This window comes from Cucurbita pepo, chromosome LG07 (assembly GCF_002806865.2).
Source record: "Cucurbita pepo subsp. pepo cultivar mu-cu-16 chromosome LG07, ASM280686v2, whole genome shotgun sequence".
In the NCBI taxonomy this organism is placed as follows: Eukaryota; Viridiplantae; Streptophyta; class Magnoliopsida; order Cucurbitales; family Cucurbitaceae; genus Cucurbita; species Cucurbita pepo.
This window is the reverse complement of record NC_036644.1, coordinates 8,209,616-8,223,430: the sequence shown is the minus strand read 5'-3', so window position 1 is coordinate 8,223,430 and position 13,815 is coordinate 8,209,616. Positions and strand designations below refer to the sequence as shown.

The 13,815-nt window shown below is 38.3% G+C and overlaps 3 protein-coding genes across 3 annotated transcripts; 1 reads left to right on the top strand and 2 right to left on the bottom strand.

Annotated features, from left to right (window-relative positions):
* The first annotated feature begins 205 nt into the window (after window positions 1-205).
* Window positions 206-3,112, top strand: LOC111798862 (G-type lectin S-receptor-like serine/threonine-protein kinase LECRK3). The gene is made up of 3 exons (XM_023682213.1): window positions 206-1,738; window positions 1,854-2,018; window positions 2,250-3,112. Exons 1-3 carry the CDS (start codon window positions 628-630, stop codon window positions 3,110-3,112), a joined length of 2,139 nt encoding a protein of 712 aa, XP_023537981.1. The 5' UTR covers window positions 206-627.
* Window positions 3,113-3,650: 538 nt separating this feature from the next.
* LOC111798697 (GDSL esterase/lipase At1g54790-like) lies at window positions 3,651-4,709 on the bottom strand. The gene is made up of 3 exons (XM_023682001.1): window positions 4,549-4,709; window positions 4,189-4,392; window positions 3,651-4,110 (listed from the first exon to the last, which is right to left on the bottom strand). The coding sequence occupies exons 2-3, from the start codon at window positions 4,382-4,384 to the stop codon at window positions 3,854-3,856; spliced, it is 453 nt and encodes a 150-aa protein (XP_023537769.1). The 5' UTR covers window positions 4,385-4,392; window positions 4,549-4,709; the 3' UTR covers window positions 3,651-3,853.
* A 1,904-nt stretch (window positions 4,710-6,613) lies between these two features.
* LOC111799042 (alpha-amylase/subtilisin inhibitor-like) lies at window positions 6,614-7,395 on the bottom strand. The gene is made up of 2 exons (XM_023682429.1): window positions 7,138-7,395; window positions 6,614-7,045 (listed from the first exon to the last, which is right to left on the bottom strand). The coding sequence occupies exons 1-2, from the start codon at window positions 7,373-7,375 to the stop codon at window positions 6,687-6,689; spliced, it is 597 nt and encodes a 198-aa protein (XP_023538197.1). The 5' UTR covers window positions 7,376-7,395; the 3' UTR covers window positions 6,614-6,686.
* Window positions 7,396-13,815: the final 6,420 nt, after the last annotated feature.

Genomic DNA, 13,815 nt, shown 5'->3' with positions numbered 1-13,815 from the left:
GTTTCCCTCTTAACCGATGCAGGATCTCATATAATGTAACTTGACTTTATCCTATGGTAATTAGAACAACATTTTTCACTACTTCCTTCAAGTGCATATTGTATGATTGAGATGTCTTACGTGATACCATACCACGTAGTTTGGGTTACAGATTCAAAAATTCAAACCTTGTGGGAATTTGTATAAGGGGTTACAAAGCCTGAGATTCAATAAACAATGTTTGGAGGTTCAGGGTTGGAAAGCTTAAAAATTAAACTAGAAACATGTATGGTTAGGATATTAAACAACTTACACACTCGATCTAAGAACAAAATAGAAAAAATTAGATGACTTCAATAGCTACAGATAAGATAATCAATCTTAAAGAAAATAAATAGTTAAAGGGTTTTCTTTTTTCTTTTTATTGTTGGTCGACCAAAATATAACATTTCAACATTATTAATTTAGCATTTATTTATTTATGACTATGACAGAGTCAAAACGAAAAGTCTCATAGGAAGAAATTTTGTCCAAAATCAAGTCTTCTCCTGACTTGCTCAACTTTCTAATGGCAAACGTTAAACCCTTCAGAAATCTGCAAATTTAGGCCGATTTCATCTTCTTCTACAAACCCACAATCTTTGATTTATGGCTTCTGTTCAGAAATCGTCTTATTTCTTCCTTCTTCTTCTTCTTCTGGGTTTTCCATCCTTTTCAAATTCTCAGCCATATAAGAACATAACTCGAGATTCATCTCTCACTGCACAGAACAATAACAATGATTCCTACTGGCCCTCACAGTCTGGTGATTTCGCATTCGGGTTTCTTCAATTTGGAAGCAATGGCTTTTTGTTGGCCATTTGGTTCAACAAAATCCCAGAAAAAACTGTTGTCTGGTCGGCCAATCGCGACAATTTGGTGCCTGGAGGATCTAAAGTTCAGCTTACAAATCGTGGCCAGTTCGTGCTCAATGACCCTGAAGGCAGACCAATCAGGAGTGCAAGTTTAGGCGACAATGTCGGGTCAGTTTCTTATGCTGCTATGCTTGATTCTGGCAATTTCATTCTAGCTGGGAGTGATTCCCAAGTGTTGTGGCAAAGCTTCGATTATTCTACTGATACAATATTACCAACCCAGATCATGAAATCATCTCTTATTTCTTCTTATTCTGAAACGAATTACTCCGAAGGAAGATTTAAATTCTCAATGAAACCTGATGGAAATCTTGTCTCATCTTACCTCAAAACCATCCCTATGCGTGAAAGTGCCACATTATATTGGGAAAGTGAAACAAAAGGCTCTGGGTTTCAGCTGGTTTTCAACCTCTCTGGCTCCATTTATATCTCTGAAGGAAATGGAGGCAGTGTTGTACAAGTTTTGACGAACAATACTCCTTCAACTAAGGATTTCTACCATCGAGCCCTTTTGGAATATGATGGAGTTTTCAGGCAATATGTGTATCCAAAGAATGGTAATGATACCAGTCCTTCTCCTTGGCGTAAGGCTTGGAGTCAGGTATCAAATTCCATACCTTCTAATATTTGTGTGGCAATAAACGATGGCTTAGGATCTGGAGCTTGTGGGTTCAATAGCTATTGTAGTTTAGGTGATAATCAGAGACCAGTTTGCAGTTGTCCTCATGGCTATGAAAGGGTTGATCCAAATGATGAGGCCAAAGGCTGCAAACCAAGTTTCGTTCCTCAAAGTTGCGGCGACAATTCGTCGTCGGACTTCGAGTTCATTTCCATAGAATACTCAGATTGGCCNGATTGATCCAAATGATGAGGCCAAAGGCTGCAAACCAAGTTTCGTTCCTCAAAGTTGCGGCGACAATTCGTTGTCGGACTTCGAGTTCATTTCCATAGAATACTCAGATTGGCCTTCTTCTGATTATGAGGCTTTCTATGAGGTTAATGAGGATTGGTGTAGAAGAGTTTGCTTGGAGGATTGTTTCTGTGCTGCTGTTGTTTTCAGTGGAAAAAAATGTTGGAAGAAGAGATTTCCTCTTTCATTTGGAAGAGTGGATCTTGGATTTCCAGGTAAAGCTCTGATTAAAGTTAGAAAAGATAACTCCACTTTCAAACTTGATCATCCAATCAAGAAAGTNTTGATCTTGGATTTCCAGGTAAAACTCTGATTAAAGTTAGAAAAGATAACTCCACTTTCAAACTTGATCATCCAATCAAGAAAGTTGTGAAGGACAAAACTTTGATAGTTATTGGGTCAATTCTCTTAGGGTTTTTTGGGTTTCTGTTAGCAANGATTTCCAGGTAAAGCTCTGATTAAAGTTAGAAAAGATAACTCCACTTTCAAACTTGATCATCCAATCAAGAAAGTTGTGAAGGACAAAACTTTGATAGTTATTGGGTCAATTCTCTTAGGGTTTTTTGGGTTTCTGTTAGCAACTTTCTTTATTGCTTACCAATTCAATATAAAGAGAAGAAAGCTTGGTATGGTGGAAATGCCACCAGTTCTGAGCTTGAACCTACGCATTTTCAGCTATGAAGAGCTCAACAAGGCCACAGCTGGTTTCAAAGAACAGCTGGGAAGTGGCGCTTTCGCTACTGTTTATAAAGGGATTGTTGATGATTGTGTGGATAATAACTTGGTAGCTGTTAAGAAGCTGAACAATGTAGTAAAAGAGGGAGAGCAAGAGTTTAAAGCTGAAGTTAGAGCTATTGCTGGAACAAACCACAAGAATTTGGTTCAATTACTTGGGTTTTGCAATGAAGAGCCACATAGAATGTTGGTGTATGAATACATGAAAAATGGGTCCCTTGCAGATTTCCTTTTTGGGTCTTCAAAACCAAATTGGTATCAAAGGATTCAAGTCGTTTTAGGAACTGCTAGAGGGCTATGCTATCTACACGAAGAGTGTGATACTCAAATCATTCATTGTGATATTAAGCCTCAGAACATCCTTTTGGATGACTCGTTGGCTGCTCGGATTTCAGACTTTGGATTAGCCAAACTCTTGAACAAAAACCAAACCCGAACGATGACAGCGATTAGAGGAACGAAAGGGTATGTAGCTCCTGAGTGGTTTAGAAGTCTTCCCATTACGACGAAGGTTGATGTTTATAGCTTTGGCATTCTGCTGCTGGAGATTGTTTGTTGCAGGAAGAGTAATTGAAGGTGTTTAGAAGTCTTCCCATTACGACGAAGGTTTAGAAGTCATACAAATGCTTGAAGGTGCTATCCAAGTTTCCACTCCGCCCGACCCATCTTCATTTATCACTTCAATTATGTAACATATTTTTCTTTCAATCCAACCAAGTTTCAAACTTTTGACGTCCAAGTTGAGGAAGGGTATATATCTTAATGAATTGTACCGAGTTTCGAACTTTTGACATCCCAAAAGGGTATATATCTGCGAGAACCCACATCAGTTGGAGAGAGGAACGAAACATTCCTTACAAGGGTGTGGAAACCTCTCCCTAGTAGACGCGTTTTAAAAACCATGAGGCTAACATTGATAAGTAACAGGCCAAAGCGGACAATATCTGCTAGCAATGGGTTTGAGTGTTACAAATGATATCAGAGCCAGACATCGAGCGATGTGCCAGCGAGAACGTTAGCCCTCTAAAGGGGGGTGTGGATTGTGAGATCCCACATCAATTGGATTGGGGAATGAAGCATTGTTTACAAGAGTGTAGAAACCTCTCCCTAGCAAACGTGTTTTAAAAACCTTGAGGGAAGCCCGGAGGGAAAAACCCAAAGAGGAGAATATCTACTAGCAATGGGGTTGGATCGTTTCAGTACCTAAATGCTTCTAACAAAAATGATTGTTTATAACTAAAGCCATCATCAGCCACCAATAAATCATATAAAAACTAGCTTCCAAAACACTCAGAATCAAGTTTAATACTCGAATCTAACAAAAAATCAAGTAGGTAAAAGCACATCTAAACAAAATCATCATTGAGCCAAGATAACTTAGAAAGAAACCATTGAGTCTAACCTGAACTCCACTCTCAAATTCAGATAAAATTGCAGGTATTGAGGCAAGAATTTGGTCCAAAGTTTTGGAATAAAATGCGCCAGCAAGATCATTCTGCCCAATATCAAACATGTAGAGCCCCTTCTGGAAGTAATCATCAGCGGGAAGGTACTTATCAAGTTTCTTACCACCTAAAGAAACCAACAGAAATTATCACAATTTAGTGAAAATGGTTTTATGTTCTTGAGATCATTCACAATCTATCATACCTTTGCCTGCTCGAAGCTCAAGAACTCTAGCTTTGAAATGGAGAAACTGATTCACCTGAACCCCAAATGAAAAAGGGCAAAAAGATGTAGCTGTTGCGGGAAGAATAGTCGAGCCTACAGCGGCATAATTGCACCGCTTACAAAAATTTGGTGCGCCAAGGGAATCAAGATTCGCATTCAAATAAGGCATATCCATCGCATCCACTGCAAAAACATTGCAAACCAACGAGAATCTAAGCATCAAACAAGAGAGAAAACAAGGGAATGCGAGATTACAGGGTCGAAAACTGAAAACCCTAATCGCAGAAAAGAAAATCAATTCCAGAGAGAAAAAAGGATCCAAGAAGAACAGAAGCGTACAGAGAAAATCAACGATCAGGTTGCCATCGAAGAACCGGTGGCCGTAGGGGGTAGATGTTCTCAATGGCCGCACCGACAACGCAACCGGTGTCGGAGTTGGAGTCGCCGAAGTTGAAAACCGCGGGAGAAAGGGTTGGATCTGGCGCCGAAAACGCAGAGGAGGAAAAATATATTGTTAATTTTAAAAAATATACATTATTTATTTTATTTTTATAATTATTTTTTTATTATTATTTATTCTCCAACAATTCTTTAAAATAATTTTTAACTATTTAGAATTTAATTTTTAAAATATATTCGCAAATTTTAATTAAATATTTAAAAATAAATAAAGAGATGTTTTACGAACTAATACTTTAATTTTATTAAAAAAAAATTGAATAAACGAACAAAACCCGAACCAACCTAACCATAAAAAATTTATGGTTGAGATGAGTTGGATTGAATTCATTACTTAAAAAATTTACAACTCGAACAATTAGGTTAGATCTAAAAAAATTGTCTCGCCCCGACCCAACCCAACCCACGAATACCCTTAAGAAATACCAACATTGTTGTAGGGTGTCTCACTTACGTATTTCATACACGACCAGATATCATATTCACAATCAACTTGTTTAGTCAATTTATGCACAGTTAGATGGATTCTCGAGAAAGATAATATATTAAAAGTATAAATTACTATTGTACTAAAAAAACTCGTCTATATTATAAATTTTTTTTTACTAATGATCTAAACAATCTCGAAATCTCGATTTTTCTCTAACCCAAATAAGTAGGCTCATTTTGTCGTTCTAGTCGACATTTAGTTTGGTCACTAACTGTGAGTCACCGGGCGATGTGCTAATAAGGACGCTAGGTCCCTGTATGATGAATTATGAGATCCCACATCGGTTGAAGAAAATCTCAAGTTTTCTCTAATCCATGTAAGTAGGCTCATTTTATCGTATTGGTCGACATTTAGTTTGGTCACAGACTAACTGTGAGTCACCGGGCAGTGTGCTAATGAGGACGCTAGGTCCCTGTAGGGTGGATTGTGAGATCTCACATCGGTTGAAGAAATCTTAATTTTTCTCTAACCCATATAAGTAGGCTCATTTTGTCGTTCTAGTCGACATTTAGTTTGGTCATAGACTAACTGCGAGTCACCAAACACTGTGCTAATGGGAACGCTAGGTCCCTGTACGGTGAATTATGAGATCCCACATCAGTTGAATAAAATCTCAATTTTTCTCTAACCCATATAAGTAGGCTCATTTTGTCGTTATAGTCGACATTTAGTTTGGTCACAGGCTAACTGCGAGTCACCAGACACTGTGCTAAAGGGGACGCTAGGTCCCTGTACGGTGAATTATGAGATCCCACATCAGTTGAATAAAATCTCAATTTTTCTCTAACCCATATAAGTAGGCTCATTTTGTCGTTATAGTCGACATTTAGTTTGGTCACAGGCTAACTGTGAGTCACCAGGCAGTGTGCTAATGAGAACGCTAGGTCCCTATAGTGTGGATTGTGAGATCCCACATCGGTTGAAGAAAATTTCAATTTTTAACCCATATAAGTAGGCTCATTTTATCGTTCAAGTCGACATTTAGTTTGGTCACGGACTAACTGTGAGTCACCAGGCAGTGTGCTAATGAGGACGCTAGGTCCCTGTATGGTGGATTGTGAGATCCCAAGCTCATTTTGTCGTTCTAGTCGACATTTAGTTTGGTCACTAACTGTGAGTCATCGGGGCGATGTGCTAATGAAGACGCTAGGTCCCTGTAGGGTGGATTGTGAGATCCCAATCTCATTTTATCATTCTAGTTGACATTTAGTTTGGTCACTAACTGTGAGTCATCGGGCGATGTGCTAATGAGGACGCTAGGTCCCTATAGGGTAGATTGTGAGATCCCACATCGGTTGAAGAGGGGAACGAAACATTTTTATAATCTTGAGACCCGTTTTAAAACCTTGAACGAAAGTCCAAATAGAACAATATCTCTTGGTCGTGGGCTCGAGCTCTTACCCTAAAAACGACAAAGAAACTAAACCTAAAACGTCGGAATTCCTTTATTTATTATTTTATTAATCAAATAAACTAACAAGAGTATTATTTAATTGATTGCAATTGCAACAAATTGCATGTTCTTGTCTCAAGCTCTCACAAACTCAAAAGGAAACGCTGAGCCATCCAAAGCCAACAGCCTCAAGCCTTTCTCAATCAAAATTCCAGCCCTTCCACACCTTGGCCTCCCTCTAATAGGGACATCCGACGGACACCATCCTATATTATAAATGCCAAAGTTGTCCCTATCGATCCTAAAGTACCCGGTGGCAGTGTCATTGTCCCCGGTCTCAACAAACCTCCTTCCAGTGGTAGGATCTGTCTCCCCGACTCTCCATGCAGTCGACGTTATGCAGATCGAAAACGCTTGAAACACAACCTTCAAATCCCTCCCTTCTCTGATCGTATCTTCACCCGGTAGGTAGGGCGTAAAGGTGACCCCAAAACCTATGGTTAAGAATTCGTAATATAATCAAGAGTTTTCTAATGGTATCACTGATCAAATTGAGTTTTTGAGTTCGATAGTGATGCAATAATACCTATTTCTTGTGAACGAAGTGGTACTTGGCCAACATGAAATGGGCACTGATCGCCTTTGCGGGTTAATAGGGTGAGATTTCCAGCGACATCGGTGATGGCAGGCTTGATGAAGTACTCGACGTTGATCTGTAAAGGTCGGCCCTCGGTGTCGAGCACAGGAGGACTTTGAGCGATAGAGGACACGGCCATGACGAGGCATAGGTAGCTAAAGGCGACAAGTGACTTACACAACATCATTAATTTGTTCGAAAAATTATGGGTTATGGGATGCAATTGTGTAGTGACATTTATAGCCAATTTGAAGAAGATATCCATTTTGTAGCTTATCTTAATTTATCAATTACTTGTACCTTAAGGCACTTATTTCTTAAAAATATATAACATAATGCATACCATCACAAGGGAAGAAATTTTTGGGAAATATTTGACTAAAAAATGGTGAGATTTCGAAGTTTTGGACGAGAAAGTCAAGTGGTAGGGATGAACTGAGACGTTACTAAATTTGAACCGTTCGATAGTTGAGCTGTGGAAGTTATGGCCATGAAGAGGTCGAGGTACTTGAGACATCATCGTCTTATTCTTAACGGTGAGATCCCATATCGATTTGAGTGAGGTACGAGTGTCAGTGAGGACGCTGGGTTTCGAAGGGGGGTGGACTGTGAGATCCCACATTGACTCGAGAGTAGAACGAGTGTCAGTGAGGATGCTGGGCTCTGAACGGAGTGAATTGTGAGATCCCACATTGGTCGGAGAAGGGAGCGAAACATTCTTTATAAAGGTGTGGAAACCTCTCCCACGCGTTTTAAAAACTTTGAGGGGAAGCCCGAAAGGAAAAGCTCAAAGAGGACAAGTATCTACTAGCGGTGGACTTGAGCTGTTACAGTAGCCGTGTGCCACTACAGCGGTAGCTACATAAGAACTCCTTGGAGCAATTCTATGTTGAGTTATCTCCTAAACAATTTTTTACTCGTAAAAACAATAAATAGGTGACGTGATCAAGTCGCAAGAAAATATTAGGTCATCAGGTGCCAAAATTGGATTCTAAATCCCGATCCAATCCTGGACATACAGTATTACCAATTGTGTGCTGTCCTATTTATCGATAGCTTGTAAGAGATGAAAATGACACAAAACTATAATATCAAAAGCTCGACATGAAAGTCGAGAGTTTATGGGATGGCACAATCTCCGAAGAAACTATCCGATTAGGGTTAGTTTGACTCGTGTTTATCTCAATGTCTTATTCTTTACTTTTTTTGTATAGTTTTTTTTTAAAAAAACTCCGCGTTTTAAAAACTTTAAAATAAAAAATTAAAAAATTAATTAATCTATCAAATATATAAAAATTTAATTTTGTGTAAGTTCATAAATTTTAGAAGAGGTGGAACGTGTTTGAAGCGGGTTAATAAAAATTAAAAAATTAATTGACCTGTTTAACCTGTTTTGTCTCGTGATTTCTATAGATGACGATACAATTTTCGATGATTAAGCGTTTTATATTTCTTTCATTCATCGGGTTTCTGATATACGTTTAAATTATTCGATATTGGATAAAAAAACGTCTTTAAAATTTTTTATTTGATTTGGTTTGAATTTTAAACACCCAAAAGGATAAGTATTAAGTAGGCAAAGAAGATTTTGATTGTTCTNATGTCTTTAAATTTTTTTATTTGATTTGGTTTGAATTTTAAACGCCGAAAAAGGATAAGTATTAAGTAGGCAAAGAAGATTTTGATTGTTCTAAAACAAAGTTGAAGTCAAGGATTATGTTAGGTGAAATGTAAGTGTTTGGTCTACAATTCAATGTCCCATTTTTTTTTTTAAATTAATAAAAGTTTTAATAATATCATTAAATTTTTTTTAAAAAAATTCAAAAATATCTTCACGAACTAACATGTGACGGCTCAAACTCATCGCTANTAAATGTCCCATTTTTTTTTTTTTATTAATAAAAGTTTTAATAATATCATTAAATTTTTTTTAAAAAAATTCAAAAATATCTTCACGAACTAACATGTGACNTCAATGTCCCATTTTTTTTTTTAAATTAATAAAAGTTTTAATAATATCATTAAATTTTTTTTAAAAAAATTCAAAAATATCTTCACGAACTAACATGTGACGGCTCAAACTCATCGCTAACAGATATAGATATTGTCCCTGTTTCCAGTGGTTAGCAGAATTTTTCTAGAATGCATGTGAGTGAGAAAAAGTAGGCTAGAAGGACTCGTGTTGCAAGGAGTAGGTAGCGTGATCNCCCAAACTCACCGCTAACAGATATAGATATTGTCCCTTCGTTTTTAGTGGTTAGTAGAATTTTTCTAGAATGCATGTGAGTGAGAACAAAGCAGGATAGAAGGACTCGTGTTGCAAGGAGTAGGTAGCGTGATCATGTCGGGGTCATTAGGTGTCGAATCTAGATTCTAAATTCTGGGTATGATTCGTGTAACGGCCCAGACCCACCGCTAGCAGATATTGTCCCTTTGTTTTCGGTGGTTAGCGTAATTTTTCTAGAATGCATGTGAGTGAGAACAAAGCAGGATAGAAGGACTCGTGTTGCAAGGAGTAGGTAGCGTGATCATGTCGGGGTCATTAGGTGTCGAATCTAGATTCTAAATTCTGGAAATGATTCGTGTAACGGCCCAAACCCACCGCTAGCAGATATTGTCCCTTCGTTTTCAGTGGTTAGCGTAATTTTTCTAGAATGCATGTGAGTGAGAACAAAGTAGGCTAGAAGGACTCGTGTTACAAGGAGTAGGTAGCGTGATCATGTCGCGGTCATTAGGTGTCGAATCCAAATTCTAAATTCTGGGTATGACTCGTGTAACAGCCCAGACCCACCGCTAGCAGATATTGTCCCTTCGTTTTCAATTGTTAGCATAATTTTTCTAGAATGCATAGGGTGTTTTGTTCTCCTCCCCAATCAATGTGAAGCATCACAATTCACCCCCGTTTGGGCCAGCGTTCTTACTCGCACACCGTCTCGTGTCTACCCCCTTTAGGGGACAGTCTCCTCGCTGACACATAGTCCAGTGTCTGGCTCTAATACCATTTGTAACGACCTAGGTCCACCGCTAGCAGATATTGTCCTCTTTGGAGTTTTCCTTTCTAACTTTCCCTCAGGGCTTTAAAATGCGTCTGCTAGTAAGGTTTCCAAATTTTTACAAAGGGTGTTTTGTTCTCCTCCCCAACATCACAACTCAACTCGTTACGAAATTTTATTTTATTTTATTTTTAATTGTACGTGTAATTTATTAGAATATAATTAGAATATCAATTGCATTCACATTTTAAAAAATTTACATAAAATTTTGAAAATATTCCAAAAAAAAAAAGCAAAGCATAATAATCAAGTGTTCCCTAAAATGTGTAGACATGTAATTAAATNTGCCGGGTATGACTCGTGTAACGGCCCAGACCCACCGCTAGCAGATATTGTCCCTTCGTTTTTAGTGGTTAGCGTAATTTTTCTAGAATGCATGTGAGTGAGAACAAAGCAGGCTAGAAGGACTCGTGTTGCAAGGAGTAGGTAGCGTGATCATGTTGGGTCATTAGGTGTCGAATCCAGATTCTAAATTCTGGGTATGACTCGTGTAACGGCCCAGACCCACCGCTAGCAGATATTGTCCCTTCGTTTTCAATGGTTAGCATAATTTTTCTAGAATGCATAGGGTGTTTTGTTCTCCTCCCCAATCAATGTGAGACATCACAATTCACCCCCGTTTGGGCCATCGTTCTTACTCGCACACCGTCTCGTGTCTACCCCCTTTAGGGGACAGTCTCCTCGCTGACACATAGTCCAATGTCTGGCTCTAATACCATTTGTAACGACCTAGTTCCACCGCTAGCAGATATTGTTCTCTTTGGAGTTTTCCTTTCGAACTTCCCCTCAAGGCTTTAAAATGCGTCTACTAGGAATGTTTCCACATTTTTATAAAGGGTGTTTTGTTCTCCTCCCGAGACATCACAACTCGTTACGAAATTTTATTTTATTTTATTTTAATTGTACGTGTAATTTATTAGAATATATTCTAAAAAAATTTATATAAAATTTTGAAAATATTCCCAAAAAAGAAAAGGATGCAAAACATATAATCAAGTGTTCCCTAAAATGTGTAGACATGTAATTAAATGCATGAATAAAAAATCAATGGGCTGATTAGAATCATTATTATTGTAATCAAAACATTATACTAAAAAAAGCCAAAGTTTTCCACTCAACTGTCCCTCATTTAGGTAACATATATATAGTAATGTTCCCTCAATAATTTAATTGCATACTTTATACTTAAAACGTTCATCCCTCGTGATACATTAAGACTTTAAAGGAAAGTCCGGCTTTTGATGGTCCCGACATTTTCCTGCGACATGGTCACGTTACGTACTTACTCCTCACTTCTAAGAGTGTAAACTATCCCAATAGACTAACACGAGTCCTTTCAGCATGTTTTGTTATTTACTAAGAAAAACAAAGCACGTTTAACTATGGATCCAGCATTCGCGCTGACACTCGTTCCTTTCTCCAATTGATGTGGGACCCCCACCAAATCGACCCCCCTTCGGGGCCTAGTGTTCTTGCTGGCACACAGCCTCGTGTCTACCTCCCTTTAGGGCTCAGCCTCCTCGCTAGTACACCGCCTCGTGTCTACCTCNATAAATATTAATATTAATAACGAAAAGGGTTTGAAAATGATATGAGAGAGAAAAAAAATTGGAATCTTTTAACCTATATTTCTTCACTACAAGACAATAAGATGAAGACAAAGAAGAGAGGTTAAAAGTGGAATCTTTTCTAAAAGACAAAAATACCCCTAATACTTTCCTTTAGAATTAAGGCTATTTTCGTCTATTGGAAGCCTATCCCCTTTTTCTTTTAATATTTGTAGAAATGTCCCACAAATAAATTGTTTAAAATAATAAATAAATAATTTTTTAGTTTAATTTTATATTTTTAAAAACTATAAACATGTTTGAAATGAGGTGGGGATGATTTATTAAAAATAAACGTATTATACGTTAACCGTTTAGAAATAATTTAATTATTTGGAGTAGTGTTCACCGCTAGCAGATATTGTCTGTTTTGTCTTGTAATGTATTGTCTCATAATTGGAGTAGTGGTCACCTCTTACTAGTAGATGCGTTTTAAACCGTGAGGTGAGTGATACGTAACGGGGCAAAACAATCAATATCTACTAGCGGTAGGCTTGAGTTGTTACAAATGGTATCAGAGCCAGTCTCCAGTCACCAAACGGTGGCACGTAACAAGTCAAAGCAGATAATATCTTCTAGTAGTGGACTTGAGCTGTTACAAATGGTATTAGAGCCAGTCTCCAGTCACCAAACGGTGATACGTAACAAGTGAAAGTGAATAATATCTACTGATGATGGACATGGGTTGTTACAAATAGTATTGAAGCCAGTCTCCAATCACCAATGGTACTTAACAAGCCAAAACGGATAATATCTACGGGCTTAGGCTATTACAAATGGTATTAGTGTCAGTCACCAAACAGTGCGAGATACTGATCGGAGTAGGGCTAGATCCTCTCCATAGTAGACGCGTTTTAAAATCATGAGGATGACGGTGATACTAACGGGCTAAGCAGACAATATCTACTAACGGTGGGCTTGGGTTATTACAAATTGTATTAAAGCCCGTCTCCAATCACCGATGGTACGTAACAAGCCAAAACGAATAATATCTACTAGTGGTGAACTTGGGCTATTACAAATGGTATAAAAACCAGTCTTTAGTCACCTATGGTACGTAACAAGTCAAAACGAACAATATCTACTAGAAGTGGGTTTGGGCGGTTATAAATGGTATCAAAGTCAGTCACCAGACAGTGAGAGACACTGATCGGAGTAGGGCTAGACCCTCTCCATAGTAGACGCATTTTAAAATCATGAGGATGACGGTGATACTAACGGGCTAAGCAGACAATAACACTAACGGTGGACTTGGGCTGTTACAATTGGTATCAGAGCCAGTCTCCAGTCACGATGGTACGTAACAAGCCAAAACTGATAATATCTACTAGTGGTGGACTTGGGCTGTTACAAATGGTATTAGAGCCAGTCTTCAGTCACCAATGGTGTGTAACAAGCCAAAACGAACAATATCTACAAGAGGTAGGCTTGAGCTATTACAAATGGTATCAGAGCCAGTCATCAGATAGTGCGAGACACTAATCGGAGTAGGGCTAGACCCTCTCCATAGTAGACACGTTTAAAAATCATGAGGATGACGATACGTAACGGGCTAAGCAACAATATCAACTAACGGTGGGCTTGGGCTATTACAATTGGTATTAGAGCCAGTCACCGATCGTACGTAACAAGCCAAAGCTGATAATATACTAGTGTTGGACTTGGGCTGTTATAAATGGTATTAGAGCCAGTCTTCAGTCACCAATGGTACGTACAAGTCAAAACGAACAATATCTATTACAAATGGGTTTGGACTGTTACAAATGGTATCAAAGCCAGTCACTAAATAGTGCGAGACACTAATCCGAGTAGGGCTAGACCCTCTCCATAGTATACGTGTTTTAAAATTATAAGGATGACGGTAATACGTAACGGGCTAAGCAGACAATATATACTAACGGTGGGATTGGGCTGTTACAAATGGTATCAGAGCCAGTCTCCAATCACTGATGGTACGTAACAAGCCA